This window comes from Phodopus roborovskii, unplaced genomic scaffold, assembly GCF_943737965.1.
Source record: "Phodopus roborovskii unplaced genomic scaffold, PHOROB, whole genome shotgun sequence".
Classification (NCBI taxonomy): Eukaryota; Metazoa; Chordata; class Mammalia; order Rodentia; family Cricetidae; genus Phodopus; species Phodopus roborovskii.
In genome coordinates this window covers 13147376-13166184 of record NW_026126547.1, presented here as the reverse complement: position 1 = coordinate 13166184, position 18809 = coordinate 13147376, and the positions used below count along the sequence as shown (strand labels likewise).

At 47.4% G+C, this 18809-nt stretch overlaps 1 protein-coding gene across 3 annotated transcripts in view; it reads right to left on the bottom strand.

Annotated features, from left to right (window-relative positions):
- Positions 1 to 7194: 7194 nt before the first annotated feature.
- The window catches only part of Sertad2 (SERTA domain containing 2), a 103425-nt gene continuing 91810 nt past the window's right edge, over positions 7195 to 18809 (bottom strand). For all 3 annotated transcript variants that reach the window (XM_051200621.1, XM_051200619.1, XM_051200620.1), the window contains exon 2: positions 7195 to 8957. In XM_051200621.1, coding sequence (XP_051056578.1) covers positions 8000 to 8953 — 954 coding nt within the window. In that variant the 5' untranslated portion in view covers positions 8954 to 8957 and the 3' untranslated portion in view covers positions 7195 to 7999. The remainder of the gene's footprint in view (positions 8958 to 18809) is intronic.

The following is an 18809-nucleotide window of genomic DNA, read 5'->3' as shown; positions in this document are numbered from 1 at the left end:
TTCTCCATGGTAGGAAGGGCTAGAATTCTCTCCTAATGGCTTCAGTCATCAATGATTTCTGTTGCAAAGCTCCAGGAGAACGTGGGACTTCTGCCTATGGATCCCGGAGTTTCAGTAGCACATCTTCCCTCAGTCTAGGCTGCAGCATCCGTAGTCCTGCAGTGACGGTGGAGGTCCCCTCTGCCTCCTTGAACCCCCCCCACACACACACATATACTCACAGAGGCACACACACTACCACCCTCTCTGAATTGTCCCGTTACAGCTGTCTGAGAAACCCTGTAGTTGTACACACATCAGAGACTGTCCTCATCTCTGGACCCTTGTTGGGTCCAGAGAGCAAGGGCAGGCGCCTCACAGAGCACTAATTTCAGCCACTCGGATGAATCCTGTGGCAGCTAGGGCACAGAAATGGGGCCACACACTCCCCACATAACACGGCCAGAGAAGACATCTGAAAGGAACCTTGTTGGACCGTGACGGAGGGAGGGGACTGTGTGAGAGGGGGGTTGGATTTGTCTCAGACTTCTCCCAGGAACGCAGGCCAATGCGAAGGGTGTGGAGAGCTTCCTCAGCCTGCCACCCCTCCCCCACGTTGCCTCCAGCCTTTCTCCAGTCTGAGCTTTGCAGCCATTTCTTGTCACTGCTGAACAATAGGCCTCGCTGGCAGCTGGCAGCTTGGCCCTGCCTGGGAGGTGGGGGAGGTCTGGAGAGCTATGGGGTTGAGACAGCCAGCTTGCTGCAGAGAGGGTTCCCAGCTCCAGGGACAATGTCACCATGTGTTGCCCCATCCTGTCATGCACATGACACGCCATCCCAGATGCCTTGAAGGCGGGCACCTCGGGGCACTCAGGAGCTTTTTGCAAAGCCTTGAGGCCCACAGCCCAAAGCCAGCCCTCCCACTGTGATGACAAACTGGGAGAAGCCAAATATTCAGTCTCCTCTTGCTCCTAAGGGGAAGGGACTAATCTGAAGTCACACAGCCAGGGCAGGAGAGCCTGTGAACACCTGGAGTGTTCAGCCATGAAAAGTGGCCCCCTCCTCCTGTTCCTTAAGGCAATGATGTGGTATGCGAGGAGAGACACGCATGCGCGACACACACACACACACACACACACACACACACACACACACACACACACACACGGGAAGGAGATGAGTTCCCAAGCCTCCAGGCTGAAGCCAGGGTATGCTGTGTTAAGAAGATCTCAAGAGTGACAGTAACTATAGTGTAAGCAACTCAGAAGGCCAAGACAGAAGCCCTTACACCCAGTCCTTTGAGACCAGCCCGAATAACAACTGTTTCAAAGCACACAAATAAAAACAAACAGAAACTTGTTTAGGGCTAGAGGGAGAGAGATGAGCAGGTTTAGGGTGGTGACAAAGGGTACAAACTCAGGTAGTCTGCTTATGAACCAGGCTGAATGCTATCCCTTTGAAGCCTCCATTGCCTTGAGACCAGCCATTGTCACGCCCCGTTTCTGTTCTCACAAACATAAATCAGGTCCCCTCCCAGACCCCTTACCAGTCCCCTCTGGCCCCTCCTCCCCATCTCCTTCTGGAGACACATATCCTTACCGAAAGCACTGAGCCTGTTTTGTCTGTGGCTGAGACACTATTGTAAGGACTGTGTAGGTTCCAAATGTCAGAGTTTGGCACTGTTTTCCTGTAAAGGGTCAAATGGAAACGCTTTTGAACTATGAGGGTCAGTTTAACTGTACCTGCTCAGCTGTACTGTGGAGGCAGACACCAGAGGCGACACTCAGCTCAGTAAGCACAGTCACGATCTAGGACTTTACTGCTTATTAAAACAAGTAGGGTGTAGCTCATGGGGGTATGGTGTGCCAAGATCTGGTGAAGAGGATCAGCCAGGGGTTGTGTTCCTCAGAACTGCAGTGTTGCAGAGAAAACCACATGCAGCCAGGGCTGGGTTTGCCAGGGGTCTTTGCCACGTCCAGAGCCCTGCAGGGACTCAGGAGCCTGGCTCCTACTAGGCGGATGAAGAGAAGGATTCGTGGACGGGCATGAGGTTGGCCTTGAAATGAGGCTGTCCTGCACAAGAGAATGGGAGCTGGGGCACAAAGGTGAGGTGCTGGTGTGAGCCAGAGCTGGGGCCACACGGGTGATGAGCAGGGACCTGGAACAAGCATAGGCAACGCTGGGTGCTGAGCTTCTCATTCTGAAGGAGTCAATGGCCACCCCTCACCCAAGTCTTCTCCGCCGTGCTTCTCTGTTTTAAAGACAAGGTCTTAAGTATCCAAGGGGGACGCAAACCTTGAACATACATCCCATCATCCTGTTGCCGCTCTCAGGGTGCTGGGGCAGAGCTCTGGGCTTCACAGATGCCCTCTTCTGAGGGACAACCCCAGCTTCTCCTGGAACCACATGCCAGGAATAGTCCTGGGCACCAAGGACAGACAAGACATTCTTAACTTGCCAATGTCTTTAAAGGGCTTTAGGGACTGTGGCTGAGCTTTTTCTTGTAACCCTGGAGGCTGAATGGCTTACCAAACAAAACTGCATAGCCAATCAATGGCAAATGCTCACCACCTCAGGCTTGAAGAGGTCCCCTGGTTCCCAGCTGCCCCGAGAGGTTTGCCAGAGCTTCGATGACAAAGGACCCGACCCAGGTAGACTCAACAAGAGCAGCTCACTTTTCTGGAGGGTAGAAATCCAAGATCAGGATGGTAAGGGGTTGCTCCTTTGACAGCTTAAGAAAGGCTTCCTGTAGTGAGATATCTCAATCTGTGTGTCATTAGCTGCCTTTGTGTTATCACTAGAGGCTTGCTGGCCATGCCCAGTGCTCCTTGATGTGTAGAAATATGGCCCTCATGTCTGCCTTTGTCTTCACACAGTATCTCTGTCTGCATGCAGGGCTGATCTGACAGGCTTTCTAATCTCACATACCTCTGTAAAGGCTGTTGCTGAATAAATCCCATTCTGGGGTACTGGAATCTATAACCTCTGTGGAGAACAATTCAGTTTATAGCGCACCCCACCCCCTGCCTTCCATATTCCAAAGCTGACTTAATGGAGCGTGTACTTTCCAGTTCTCTCATACCCACATCTGCCGCCTCACCAGTCAGCAGTGGCCCAGCTATTAAGGAGTGTCTGGACATCCCCGCCCCAATTAGGCCCTGGTGATGGCAGGGTGGCCCAGTCTGGCATTATGTTACCAAAACCACCAGGACAGAAATAGTGACATACACACACCAGCAGTAGATAGGGATGATAGCAGGTATGGGTCAGAGAAGCAGAGAGACAGGAAGGTGTCTGAGGGGACAAGGAGGCTGGAACTGAGGGACAGGCTTACTGTATAGGAGCTGAGCTGAGCCTAGGAGGGGCCAAGTGGCCTACTGGAGAGGGCTAGGTCCCATGGGGAATGGCCAATAGAGAGAGACACATTGCACCTCTGGTAGACAGTGCAGTCCAGCAGTTGAAGAGACAGGGCCCAGCCACGGGTTTTCAAGTCCCGAGTGCGGGAGGGAGACCATCTCAAGCTACACACAGGGTGAAGGCTCTGGGTAAAAATGATGTCTGGACAGAGCTGGGTCAGAGAAGGAAAAGAAGTGAGGAGGGACCCCGAGAAGCCTGGAGAGCAGCAGGATGGGATGAGAACGGGCAGAGCACACTGCAGGACCAAATGCAGGACCAAACAGTCACGACACAGCCCGGTGGTACTCCTGACAGAAAAAAAAACTATAAACACAAGTCTCATCCTTTAACTGTTTATTGTATAATATAAAACTACAAAAGACCGCTCATTTCCATGTACATTTAATCTGTCCAATTGTTTAGAATACAGCCTGAATGAACCTACATTGAACACAGCCCCCTGGGTTCTGATGTGACATCTGTAATATTGCATAGAAAAGGCACAGCTCTCAGGTCTGTGGGGGAAAGGTCACACCTACTTTTGACAAAAAGCCCTCCTCCAAATCCATGCACCTAGCACGTCCCTATGTACACTTTCAACACCTCAGTTGTACATATGGACTACGTTTCCTTCCAGATTCCCCAAAAGAAGTCCAAAACTTTTATTGGCTTTGTCTGCAAGAGCATTTGATCCTGGCTAATTTTCAAGAACCATGTAGACTCATTCTTGGAAGCACTGGAAGCAATCGCACACAGGCAGGTGCACACCCCGCTGGCATCCAGGTGCGGAGCAGCACACGAATTAACCATTTACAGCTAGGACAAGTCAAAGAGGCTCTCTTCTTCCTATTTTCAGAAATGTATAGAGGTCCAATTTGTAAGAGAAAGATTTCAAAATTAAGACAATTCACACAAAGTAGAAGAACGATCTGCACAGGCAGTCTCTTTTTTATGTGTCAATTAAGAAGTCTGCCCTTGCAGTATCCATAATTCATTGTTTACCGAAAAGGTGGTTAATAAATTTAAGCTTTAAAAATGATCCGTAAGTTGATACTTTGGCTCTTTGGAGCTTACTCTGTTAAGAAATTTTCCTTGATTGACCTCAGGATGGTTGGGGCACTTCAAGGGGCCAAGGCAATAAAAAGCTCAACCGCTAAAGACACCAGAGCGGTGTGGGAGGTTGTGGCCATTTCTCACCCTCTGGTGTGAAGGTGGGTGCCCGTGTGCTGCCCCTTCTGTCACAAGTGAAAGTGCTACTAAGAAAACTTTAAAAAAATTATCAACCCTTTTATGCTTGATTTTCTTAAAAATTTGGAGGTATTAAGTAAGACATTCCTCATCCACACCCTTTGCATATTTTAAATAGACCCATATTGGAGGAGGCGAGAGTGAAAACTGAATGTGGACTGTGTATCTGATGAAAAGACAGGGTGGGGGCTGGCTTGGCTCCCCCTTCTAATACAGATTTACATTCCTACAAGAAATACATTCCCACCATACATTCTGCACCATACCACCCAGATGTTGTTAGAGTGCCACAGCAAAATAAATATATTTACACAGGAAAGAAAGGAATAAATAACTTATGGGGAAGCCACCTCTTTAAATCTCTCAGGAGTCTGCACATCGCTGTCAATAACTGCCTCTCAGGCCCAAGCACCCCAAGCTGTCTGCCTGCCTCTGGGTGCCACAAGACTGTCTCTGTGAAGACCAGCCACAACTGCCAGGAAGCATCCCGAAGCACATCCCACACTCAGGCTGGGACTTGGGAGGTCTCGTTCTGACTGGCTCCACCTCTTCCCTGTTGGGACATTGCTTAATACAAAGAGGACACAAAGTCAGTCTTAACTCTTGATGGGCTTGCTCTTTCTGAAACGGGCCATTACTTTCCCATGCACGTCTGCAGAATAAGCACGTGCCTGCTGAGTTGGGGTGGGTGTTTTGATTTTGAAGCCTGGGCTTACAAATGCACTGGAGTCAGAGAACTAAGTTTGGGCAATGCTTCTTTGAGCTTATTTGAACTGTTGCCCAACATACGGGATCGCTTAAACACACGGTTTGCTAATCCAACAAAAGTACAGTTGTTCTAAGTTACTGCACATCAGGTTTTGACAATGGCAATCAACTGCGCTGTGCCATTTTTGTTGGGAACAGTCAACACTACTGTACACACACATGTATGCAGATGTTTGTGGCGGCATGTGGCCAGTTCACAGGGTCCTCCAGGTCTAAAACACAGAGGAGGGTGGAGCTGCTTTCTTCAAGAAAGAAACATTCTTAAAATGGGCAGGCACAATGACACTTGGGAGCATTGGGCAACAACCCTCACCTTCTCATATGGTCCCTGGTCCTACATCAAAGGAAACATACACTTGTAGCGGTGAGAGGTGCCTGTGGAGGGTGCCCACAGCAGAGTTAAATGCAGCTGGGTCAGCCTCTCACTGATCCACAGAGCTGGGAAGCAGCCTTTCAAACACATGGCTGTGGGAAAAGGTAAATCAGAATGCAAAAAGGTATTAATCACACCATACACAAATCTTTTGCGTGGAGGAGCAGTTCCTTCATCGCAAACACATTTGCTTGCCATGTGCATTATAAAAATAAAACTATCTATGGCTTATTTAAAGTGCCATTTATAAACTTATCTTTTTCATTGGCCAGAAAGACCCAATTTTAGCCATGGCAAGAAGCGAGCAGAACTGGTGGCTGAATATTGACAAATGACCAACAACAACGACAACAAAAACAAAACAAAATCCCATAATTTAAAAATTTTAAATAAATATAAAAGTTATTCCTAAAGAAGCCATCTGCATAACAATATCGGCTGTAAGCTGCACGCCACAGCTGAAGTACCACTCCCAGAAAGGAAGGCAGCAGACCTCAGCAACGGGCAGGATACCCTGAAACAAACTATTACAAATCCGGGGATAGCACTGGAAATAAAAAGCTGCTTAAGGGGCCAGGAGACAGGGTACGGCCAGAGACAAGCACGCATACAAATTCCTGTTATGTATTTGGGGATAACAGCTTTGTAAAGTGTGGTTAAATTAGCAGTTAATTAAAAAAAAGCAACCAGATTGGACACCATGACGTAAGGTGATGGACTGCGGCTCTAGTCACAGATGTTGAGAGTGCATCCCGGCTGGCTGAGGTGAGCCAAGCTCACTGTGGTGATCATGAAGATGCCATTTGCAGCTCTTAGCAACAGAGGGAACAAAGGCTCCAGGGAAAGGACACAGGGAAAGGCAGTTCAGCAACACGATGGATGCCTTCTGGGTAGAATTTCTTCTTTATGAGTCCTAAGCACTGAAGTAGGCTCAGCTCCTTGAAGAGGCCAGTTGCTTGTTGTAAAATTGTTATGTAAAATTGTGGTCTCATCATAAAAGCTATGCCCAAGGGGTAAGACCGGGGCTTACATTTTACAAAATTAAAATAAAAACAATTAAAAGAGCAAACTTGGCATAAATACAGTCTTCTTTCTTACCCGTCCCCCCCACCCCCCCAGTCCTCGAGACAGGTTCTTTCTCACTGTATAGCTCTGGGTGGACTGGAACTCACAGCAATCCACCTGTCCTGCCTCCCAAGTGCTGGAATTAAAGGGGTGCACCACCACATCCAACCACGAGTGCGTTCTTAAACAAAACGATACAACCTCTGCTCAGAAGCAGGAGCTGAAGAGACATCAATCCCAGGGTCCTGCTGCCATCTCCCCAACCACTGCTTAATGCAAGTTTGATGAGCAGACAGGGCTCTGGCTTTGGAAGTCACAGGACTGGCAGGTGATCGTGCCAGGGGCTGGTGCTTGTGAAATTTGGGTGTCAGATCACCTGGCCCTTTATTGAAGCACTGTGTATATTTGCATTTGGGGACATCAACTGCAGATTGATTTGATCCAATTGTCTCTTGCACCATACACATATAAAACATTACGACTCTATAAAAGTACAAGTGCAACTTGTACAGCTTACAATTGCAGGAACTATGTGAGCAAATCCTATCAAAATAGCTATCTCATATGTATAAACAGCATTTGTTTTTAGAAAAACAATATCATAAACTGCAGAATCTGTACAAAAATATAAAATAAATTTGGGCAGCGGTTTTCTAAACAGCCATGTAAATGCAACACTTATGAGGAGTTAATGCCTCTAGAAAGGCGGAATTGCCAAGTCAACTTATACAGGGCAAAACGCCAGGAAAGGTACTGAGATTATCCAAATAATATAGATGTATATTCTTTCTTTTACCTCTTGCAATAAAACTTATAGAAAAAATAGACAAATATGCACATGCAATTTACAGCTTTTCCAACTTAACCCTTGTGCTTCACTTGAGCTGTTCATATTCACCTTTCAGCATTATCAATGCAGTCTTTGAACGTCTTCTCTCCTAAGCCAGGGCAGGGTCTCTGTGGAGCCCACTCAGAGAGCGTATTAAAAGTGGTCATACTTGAATGAAGGCACTCCAACTCTGCTCAAAGAAAATACTAGTGTGATCCTTTTGTAAAATTGTCTTTTTCTCTGAAAAAGGCAAGCAAGGGTACATGCACAGTGCGGAGAAACTGTCAGGGAGGCAGGATGCTTGTAGGGCCTGGTTAGGCACAGTCAAGGGCTCCCCAGTCTTAGGACCCAACAAGCACCTCCATGATGTGGTCTAGCTCTGTGAGATCCATTTTGAAAGGCTGACTTGGGGCAACGGGCTGGCTGCTATAGGGAGCCAGGGTCTTGAGGAGGTCATCAGCTGACACAGGGGCCATTTTTGAGGCTGTCCCTGATGCAGATGTGCAGGGGTCAAAATCGTACATGGATGTGTCAATGTCAGCAAACAAGATGTCATCCAGGGTCAAGTCTGTCAGGAAACCCGTGGACGTTGTTATTTCAAAATTCCCAGGCAGAGAGTCCATGAATCTTGAGTCATCTGTACGGCCTTCCTGGGGTCCCTCAGGCTTCTGGATGCTGGACTCACTAGAGGTTCCTTTCGGGCTGTCAGGCGCCGCTGACGTGGCCACGGCAGCCTCTGTGGAGGTAGATGTGGGACAGAGCTCCTCAATGTCATCCAAGGCAGAGGAGAAGCTGTCCTTTTCTGGTGGGAGGGCTGCAGAAGACAGTCTGGTAGGAGGTGCGGGAGGTGCAGCCTGCAAAGTGCAAAAAGTGTCATGGTCGTCCTCTAGCAGCGAGGCCGGGGTGAGGCAGGCCTCCAGGGGTGGAGTGCTTCCTAGGTCACAGGGGTGAGCAGGAGGCGAGGCCAGGTGGGAGAAGGCAGGTGGGGCCTCCCTGCAGCTGTCGCTCAGCGCATCGCTGGGCTGGGAAGAGGGGGTGAATGCAGGTCTCAGGCTGCCTTCCTGCTTGAGTTCCTCCTGGATCCGCCTCAACATGTTGTTAATTAAGACAGTCTTCTGCAAGCTGGGCTCTGTCAGGGGCCTGTGGTTATACAGTTTCATAAGGGAAATGTTGAAGACAGTCTGACGCTGTAAGGTGTAAGACACCCTGGATGGGCCATCGGAGGGGGACACGATTTTGCCTTCCAACCCATCTTCATGCTCATCAAACTTCCGTTTTCCTCCTTTACCCAACATATATCTACAAAGGAGAAAGACAGGAGGCATCGTGAGTCACATGAAGGCTAATTTCCACATGAAAAAGATGCTGCCTTAGAGGTTGGGACTCTGTCTGCCTGGGTCACTGAGAAGAACAGGAGACTCACCAGGGGAAGACCGTAGACAGACAGGGAAGTGGGGCATCCGCCCTCGTACGCCTGCAGAGCAATTTTTATCACTAGGCAATCCTGGCCAATGCACTGTGTGAGTAATGTGTACAACACGACACAGAAGTTAGGAGTTACCATGGAAACCATGATTTTTACTTCTCAGCTCATGTGCTTGCGTTCGCATGCCTAACATTATCACACAGGTTCAATTTCCCTCCCCCAAATGGGTTTATTTTTAAAGCTCAAGAACATACAACGCACAACCTCAACAGACAGAGGTGTTAGAAATTACAGCTTGAACACAACTAAAAAAAAAAATTGAAGGCACCAAGTTAGAGAAGGAAGAACACATACAATTTTGGTAGAGCCGTGTGTGCTTTCAAAATGTTTTTTCCTTCCTCATTATGCACGAAGCCTTCCTGCCTGTTGGGTGCTATGTGGTAAGGCTAAACGACCACAGACTGAGTTGCTACTGCCTTTCATTCTAGACTAAGTGGGATGCATGTCTCTCCACCGGTGTCCTGCTTGGCTCTGTTTGACAGCACGTAGTTGTGTGAGAGCATGACGGCTGTAGTTTTAGAGGGATCTGCTCTGACTGTAAGCTGTAAGCCCTGCTATCCGGGTACTGAAGACTGCCCTAACAAAACACCTACTGTGTCTGGAAGATGCAGGACTTACATCCCCGACCCTGAGAGTCTGCTGCCTAGTTGGTGGTCACTTTCGGAACAGCAGAGCTCTTGCTGTCCCCACAGTCACCGTCAACCCTTTCAGAACCCAGCTCTAAGGACCAGCCCCTGCCCCTCAATGCTTGCTATCTTGTTTTTGTCTTACAGTTCAAGGCAGGCTTCCAATATGAAAATCTGGACTGAGTTCTTAGATGGAACTTGAAATTCTTGTGCCTCAGCCTACCACGCCAGCCCAACCTGGCTTCTGGGGTCCAGACTAGAAGGAAGGCCCTGCCACTCATCTGCAGCACTCACCCGGGGACCCATGTGAATCCTCTCCACAGGTGCTTGGTAGTTACATCATCTCTCCTCTCTTCCTAACAGCTCTTCTTCATTCCTTCTCTAATGTGCACATTACACACATTCTCCACATCTACAGCCTCCAGGTGGGAGGAGTTACCACATGAACTTCCTCCTAGGCCTCACAAGCCTTTTGAATTTCAAGTCTGGTCCTAAAGGGGAAGGCTAAGAGAACAAATACAATTCACAGAAGTGTCTTCCAAAGCTTGGCTTAAAGGAAGGTCATGTTGTCCACCCCATGAAGCAGACATACAGGAGGCCAGAGTCTGAGATCTGCCGATGCTTATAAAGAATGTGGAATTACTTGTATGAAACCATTTCCCCTCATTCCATAAGCACTGACAAGAAGGGTATCAATCCCTTTAGGATCAAAGACCAGACCAAAGACAGCGATTAACACAACTTGTTCTGAGAGACAAGGAGGGTCTAATAAGAACAGCTGGCTTATCTTTCACCTCTCAGAGTTCCTACTGTCTAGTGCGTTGTATGTCTTCTCTGCACCGGACGTGCCCTATCTAGAGTATCTGTACTCATTTAAACTTGATAAATCAGAGAAGAGATAGTCTTATTTCACTCTGCAAAACACAATGCATCAGAAGCATTACCAGACAACTGGATTTCGAAGTGCGTAATTGTATTCATATTTATAAGTGTATCTGCTTACAATTTTAAGCATTTAATACTCTCAGAAAAAAAATGTTACTTTGGCACACAATGTTATCTGATCTGTTAGTTATTCTGTGAAGAGACCACTTGAATGTATACACACACACCCTAGACCAGCATTTCTCAAACTACAATTCACAGGTGGGGATCGCCTGTGACCTGGTAACCCTTCAGATGAGGTAAGTGAGGAAGACACTGTATTACTTAGGGAGGTTTACAGCAAAATTACAAAGTAACTGTTAGGTCTGCAGATCTAACCCTCAGTACTAGCTTTTATAGTCTTTCTCCCACCCCCACCCCCCACTTCATTTTTCAAATAACTGTTTTTATACTTTACTGAAATTCACAAATGACAGGGTAGGGGTGGGGGCGATCAAAATGGCCCATCAACATAAAAATTTGAGACACTAAATACAGCCAAGATCAAATTAGAGACTCATTGTGACTTGGCACTTTTACTGATTTTCTGCAGCAAAGATAATCTCAGGTAACAGTGTAGATGTCCACTCATTAATATAAAACCGAAAAGGCTTGTAAACAGAACCAAATGGTGCTTCTACAGTTTTTGTTCCCTCTCTTTCTCCCTCCTTTTTTTTTCTCCCTCTCTCTTTTAGATGAGATCTCTGTTGACCAAACTGACTGAAACTTCTAGACTTAAGCTATCTGCCTTTCTAGCCTCCTATGAATACATGACACACCACCTCAGTACTTTTCAATAGCACACTTCTTTTGAAAATTAATTTATAAGGCTAGATGAAGTGGTACATGCCTTTGATGTTAGTACCCAGTGAGTCAGAAACAGATCTGAGTTCCAGGCCAGCTAGGGCTACTTGGTGGGACCCTGGTTTTTATTTGTTTCCGTGTATGTGTGTGTATGTGCATCTGTGGAGGTCAGGGATGACTTGCAGAGACAGGTCTGTCCTTCCACCATGGGCCACTCTGCCATTAAGGCTCTTTGAGCACGCACTCCTCAACAAGTCACCTTGCTGGCCTTCTTTAGAAACAACTGCCACTTCTACAGCAGTCACACCTACGGACTGGAGAGATGACTCAGGGCTAAGAGCACTTGCTATTGCTGATAACTAGGGTTCAGTCTCTAGCACCTCCACGGTGAGGCACAACCATATGTAGCTAGTTCCAGGGGACCAGATATCCTCTTCTGACTTCCAGGGAACCCAGGTGCACGTGCGCGCGCGCGCGCGCACACACGCACGCACGCACGCAGATGAGATAAATCTTAAACAAAAGAACCCCACACCTGGGCTGTGTGATGCTGTAGGCATTTAGCAGAATTCTCATAGCTGAATAGCATCTGTGGAGACGTTTTCCTTGTGAGGAGCAGCCTAACTTCCCATTAGAGCGAGCATCTGGCCGAAGCTGCATGCTAAACCTAGTGTTTAGGAAGCCAGTGGAGGTATGCGTAACGCTGCCATCAACAGGGCCCCTGCAAGCAAAATCTGTGACCAGGACCAGGTAGACAAGTTGAATCTCGGGTGTTCTTCAAGTGTGTAAATAAAGGCCCCTGGTGGATTATGTCTCAAACAGGCTTACTTTCATTTTTCTATTTTGTATTGAAGCAAATAAAAATGGCTCCCATGCACCCAGCACAATGTACACAATCTAGCTAAGCCAACAAAACCAAAGTGTGGATTCCCCAGAATCTGATTAATTCACGGTAACAACCTTGTCATTGGCCCCAGCTGAGAGGACCTCCGGCTCCATCCACAGAGGCAGGGCATGTGTGTCCCACATCTCCTCAAGCAAGACATAACTCAAAGAGGATGCAGCATACCCTCAAGAGCCAGGCAGGGCACACCCAAGTACATGGCCCCTTCCGCTCCCAATGGGCCTGGCTCAAGCTCCTGGGACAGGGTGGCCAGCTCCTTGGAAGCCTTTCTCCTCAGTCACTCTTTAAAGGCAGGTGACCTTTCAGAAGGCCCCACAAGGGGCAGCATGCCAAAGCAGCACAGGGGCTCACTGAGGGATTCCTGGGAAGGCTAGGGAGGGCTACCCTCCGGGATGGAGGGCTCCAGGGTCACGGCTAAATACTAGCTTGCTTGCTAGGGTACCTGGGCTTTGTGTTCCACTCAGCTTGCAAATCTCAGCTCCTAGGGTTCAGGGCTGAGTTAGGACACAGGGAAATCAGGTGGATGGCCCTTCTTTTCCTCTCTTGCTGCCCAAGACTAAAAACTATCAACTGCTTTTCTATCAAATATCCCAACACTGGGAAGCCGAGGCAGACCACCTGTCCTGTCTCAAACAACAAAAACATAGCAACGGAAAAAAGGCTGTCTATATTTTGTTGAGTTTGGTGCCCAAAAGTAACAAGTGTTAGCACATCTGTCCTCAAAGGACAAAGGTCTAGACTCTAGACAGACACAAAACTTTTACCTGCTACCCATGGCTCCACCACGCTGGGACTGGAGAAATTCATAGTGTGGGAGCGTGACTATAGCCTGATGTGACTCTAGCCTGATCAGCAGAGTGCCCCTGGAACCTGGCTTGGTAGCTCCATTTGCATGTCTGTCAACTACCTCTAGACTTGTCCCCCTAGGGGCTCAAGAGTAACTGTTTTGTTCACCTCAGCACTCTTAGCTCAGGGTCTCTCCCTGACACCAGACTAGTCCTCAATAAAAGAACAGTGAGTGGGGGGGGGGGGGGGGTGAAGACACAGGGCCAGTGGTGGTGGCGGCGCTCGCCGCCTTTAATCCCAGCACTTGGGGAGGCGGAGGCAGGCAGATCTCTGTGAGTTCAGGCCAGCCTGGTCTACAGAGAGAGTGAGTTCCAGGACAGAGAGAGAGAGAGAGAGAGAGAGAGAGAGACAGAGACAGAGACAGAGAGCGCTCCAGCCTGTAGACCCCACCTGGGCGCCCCTCACATTTACCCCAGCCTCCCACTTAGGTAAGTGCCCAGCCTCAGCTCTGGGCTTGTTTAAGAACAGATGATGGGTTCTAGGAATCTGTGCTCCTCAAGCTTCCAGGGGATTCTGGGCTGTGGCCTCAGAACCAGGATTTCCCCTGGTCTGTGCCAGGCCACCTCACACTGGCCTGAGCACACCACTACTCAGGTGAAGGCCTCCCTTCCTGTTCCAGAGCAAGCAGGGCAAAGGCAATGAACAACGCTTTATGACGACAATGGACTAGACGGACTGCCTCATGCACAGGGACCAAATACTAAATACTGCCTGTGTTTAAGAGGTGACATCCCAAAGCCTTTATTTTTAAGGCATTCAGTCGCCCCCCCCAATGTAATGTGAATTTAAAAGTTACCTGTAACTCCTTTCCCACTATTCAAAAATGATCTCTTCCTCTTACTTTTTTAATCACCATCCTTTAATGTTATATGGAGCCTCTATGACTTTCATGGGACAAATAGAAAACCATTTGTTATCCCACCAACAACTGGTGTCACCTGGAGACTGGCTCGTCCCAGCCCATGGCCCCAGGACTTCCTCGAGGCCCAGCTGACACCTGCCAACTTCAGGACAGGCTGTGCTATGGAGCCCTCTCCTGTTCACCAAGACTGGCAGACTCTGTGCCGGGCAAAGGGAGATGTAAAAGTTTGTTTTAAGTCAATTCATTCCAATCAATGGTCATTATTCCCCGACAGGAGAAACGCGCTAAGATTTCTTTTCTTTTACTCAGACAGGGTCAAAATTGATACCTGAGCCCCAATTTCAAAGAAAGGAGATGACTGGACAAGATATAACTAATCTCATATCCAATTAGGGCGTCAAAGAATACCTAAGGGTGAACAGAGGCACCTGGGGCTTCTGATGAGCCCATTACCACCCTGAGTAGGGCAAATGTGAGTGTGCTTAAACATCCTGGATGGGGCAGGTTAGGATAAAAGGGAGTGGGGTGGTTATCAGTCACCATGAGACTGATAACCTAGGGCTCAGCTGAATGGTACCTTGTACATATTTTCAATAGCACAGAACAGTTTCTTCTCTAACTGAGAAACTCAGGGTTTGCACTTTCCAGGGGTATAGCATAATTAAGTTCCATGGTTTTTCTTTTTTCAAAAAGATTTAGTTTGTATCTATGTGCATGAGTGTTTTGCCTGTATGTATCTGTGAGTCACTTTCATGCCTAGTGCCCAAAGAGTCCACAAAGGGTCATGAGATCTCCTGGAACTGGAGCTACAGACAGCCGAAGAGGCCAACAGCACCAATGCTGGCCCTTCACTCCAGGCCTCTACACAAATTTACAATTTTCGAAGGAAAAAAGGAACCAACAAAGAGAAGGCTCCCAACATGAGAGACTCCTCAGCAGCATCTGGCGCTGCCAGAGGTTTCAGCTCTTACCTTGAAGGGTTCTCTTGGGTCAGTGACAGGGAGAGCATGCTCCTAACTGAGTCAGCTATGTGCTAGACAGAATCCAGAGACAGAGTGGGAGTGGCCACAAAGGCCCAATAAGGGCAAACTCCTAGGAAGTGAGCAGAGACCTATATGCCAGCCATGGCTGTCAATCACACAGCCCTGGAACCACCTCTAGGAAGGTCAGCTAACAGCTTTCATAGCAGCACTCGGTGGGCAGATCTCAGTGAGTTCAAAGTCAGCCTGGTCTACATAGGGAGTTCCTAGCTGGCCAGGGTCACATACATGGCGAGACCCTGTCTCAAACAAACAGCCGGAGAGATGGGTAGAAGAATGCTTTCCCTCCCAGCCACCAGTCGCCGCCATTTCTTTGGCCCAGTCAGGAAAGCAGAATGCTTCCTCTTTTTTCTGCTTCTCTCTCAGAGCTGGTCAGAACCCCAGTGTGCTTTTTCTGGTACTCCGGGCTTCCTTATTCTTTCTGAAGCCTCCCTCTTGCCTGAGGCCATTTGTTCAGTGTCTGACCGCCATGGCTCTGCCCTCTCTTCCATTTTCCTCCTGTGAGTAACTACTGACATTTACAGCTTTTCTGCCTGCCCTGGGGGGAAGGGGTTCATTTAAACTCGAATAAGTGTCTGTAAGCTTCCGTTGAACTCATTCTTACATTCTTTTATTAATGAGACTAAGACCCCATGGGGGACGCCCTATTTCCACTCTATCATCAGTGGCTAAAGTTGGGCTAGAAATTGTTGGGAAACATCTTCTGAAACAATCTTCTCAGTTCCTTGCCTTCACTCACCTTTGGTACCCTGTTTTGAGTTGGTCCTTGATGGAGCACCCCTAAGGGCCTGGATGATGGCCTGACATTCCCTGGCACGTGTCACAGTGCTGTGTTGGCTGGCGGTGAGGAAAGGCCCCATCCACTTCAATGGAGAACCATAGTGGCTTAGATAGCTTTCCACACTTAACATGTTACACCCTGAAGAACACACCATACTAAGAAACCTGATCACATCTAACCTTTAACACCCTGCTTCCCCTCAAAGCACACAGCAGTACCAGAGCAAAAAGAGCACACTGCAAAGGAAGGTGGTCATGGACGCTGGCAGACCAGAGGGGAGGCTAAGAGAAAAGACCAGCCTCTGGGTCCTGGGCTGAGGCCGGGCAGGAGGCTACATGATAGGTAGCAATGGCATCAGGCAGTCTTCAGACGACAGTCCACCAGGGAAAGAGCTTCTGCTGCTTGCAGAAGGGACAGACAGCACCCCACCCCTCGCCACCGTGCCAGTGACAAAACGTGAGGCTGCTGGAATCGGGAAGATCTTATTTTTAAACTAAAGCCTACCCAGGGTTTCAGAGGTCTCTGCAGTAACATCCATGCTAATTGGTAAGTAAGACAAAGCCTCCCCTAACGAATCAGCGAGGTAATTATAAAGCCACTCACTAGATCAGCCAGTCCCCCGTGCTCACCCAGGCTGCTGTAACCTGACACCCGCCTGCGGCTCCACTCAGCCTGGCCCGCAGTCCCGCAGGCCAACCCTGCCCACCCAGCCCGCTGCAAACTCCCAGCCCTCCTGAGGGCCACCAAAGGCCAGGAGAAAAGCTGAGCTGGCCCAGAGGCCAGCTTCCACGCATATTTAGACAAACAACTTTACCATGTGGGGGTTGTTTTCTAATGTCCACATTTTAATACATTTTAGCTTTCCTCTTAGGATTTTCACACGTCTCTATTAAACCCAGAACACTTTCTCATGCTGGTTTGTCAAATCTTGTCGTTTCACTTGAAAACAAAAGGACTTTTAACAGGTGATAACCAATTTCACTGAATAAACAAGAATCAAATTCTAGAAGTGAATGTTTCTTTAGAATAAAGAAGAGAGATATGCAAGAATAAAGTATGCCCTGTTGGCAACAATCCGGAATGCAAACGATCTTTTAGAACATGTCAACAGTGGAACATGGTCTAACACCCTGAATCACTGGCTCTCTGTCCCTTGGAAATTTTAGGTTGCAATGCCAGCCCTAACGGATGGAGGACACGATGATGGAAGTGCTAACAATTCCTCTATTTCACCCCATAGTTCTGGCCAACGGCAGTTTCTGAATTTAGAGTTTCATAGAAGCATGCCCAGTATGATTTGAGGACTCAGGTTGGTTAGAAATAAACACTCCAGAAACAAACAAAAGACGGTCATGTAGATGAAACCAGACCCTTGAAGCAGGGTTAGGAGTGCAGGCTATGCATGGACTGTACTTTTAACTTCTGAGTCTGTCTGGAATTTTCCATAAAAGTTAAACAATGCATCAATATATATATTTTAAAAAAAAACCTCTATAAGTAAAAAAAATCAAGTAAGCATAACGAATTCCTTACAGAGAATTAAATTAATTTTATAGGCATGTTTACACAGATGAATGGTCCTGATGTCATATGTAAACAAGCATGCCCAGAGCAAATTGGAATCCCATACATGCTCAAAGACAGCACCACATCCACCCACAAGGGGGCGCCACAGAGCAGCAAGGCACCTTCCAACTCCATGTCAGTTCCTACCCACAGTTCTCAAAGCATTTACATTTCCAAATTCCACCTCTGATTCAGGTGTCCAAAGGACAATGATAAAAGCTAGGAGCCTTGCCAACCCCAAACTAAACTGTATTATGCTACAGTTCAAACTTTTATTGTCTGTACATAAGTAACTCCAGTGCTTCAGAAACCTCGGTTAGGACCACGTAGGATTATGATTTAAGAAAACACGCACTTGCACACACACATGCACCAAATCATGGAGTTGGAGTTGGAGGAGGTGATTGTTCAGATTTCCAGTGGAGCCTCTGAGGTTGACTTCCAATCACACATCCAATCTCCTATGTTTACAACTATGAATTTTACTAGTATAGCCACTTTCAATAATCCTAATGCATCTTAGTAACAGCAAATTATTTCCACACCAAAGAGACCATGCTTCAGGCAGTTGTTTGAGAAAACCCTTCATCAGGAACACAGTGGAGAAGCCACTGAGTTGTAAAATGTGATGCTGTTAACCTCAGGTTTACACAGAAGCAAGTTACTGTGCAATAGCTGGGATTCTCTCTAGTCGTACTTATTACAAGCTCAGGTTGTATGATGTTTGTTTAGTACTAATGCTCCTAGCAGACAACTGGGATCTTTTTTTCCCATAGTATAATGAGTTACATTATGAAGCCACTTCCTAATCATTTGGTGTCCAGGGTACATCTTTACCACCCTGAATCTGAAGTCTCATTAGCATCAAGGATACCTCAGATTTGACTTTTCTCCCATAGGACTGCGTGCCAGAGAAGCTGATTCAACTCTGCACCCTCCCCCATTCCCAGGCATAATGAAAATATTTTTTTCTCCTGTATTTATAATTGCTTAGATGGGATTCTGGCTTCAATCCTCTTGTAGCATCTTTTCCCTGAAGATACCTTGTTTTTCCCCTCACATAAGTGATCCTTAATAAACAATGTCAAGGGAAAAAAAAAAAAGACTTGAGTAGAAACCAAATGATTTGCCAAAAAAAGCATGTGAAAACTTCCCTTCTTGCTAAAAAAAAAAAAAAAAAAAAAAGGTTCACCAACAGCCATACTGACCCAGTAACTTTAAGGCCAACTCAGTGAAAAATACAACTGCATTTTAGTTAAAACCAAAGGTTGCTTTCCAGGTTAGCTAACTACCTTATCACTAAGTAAAACTG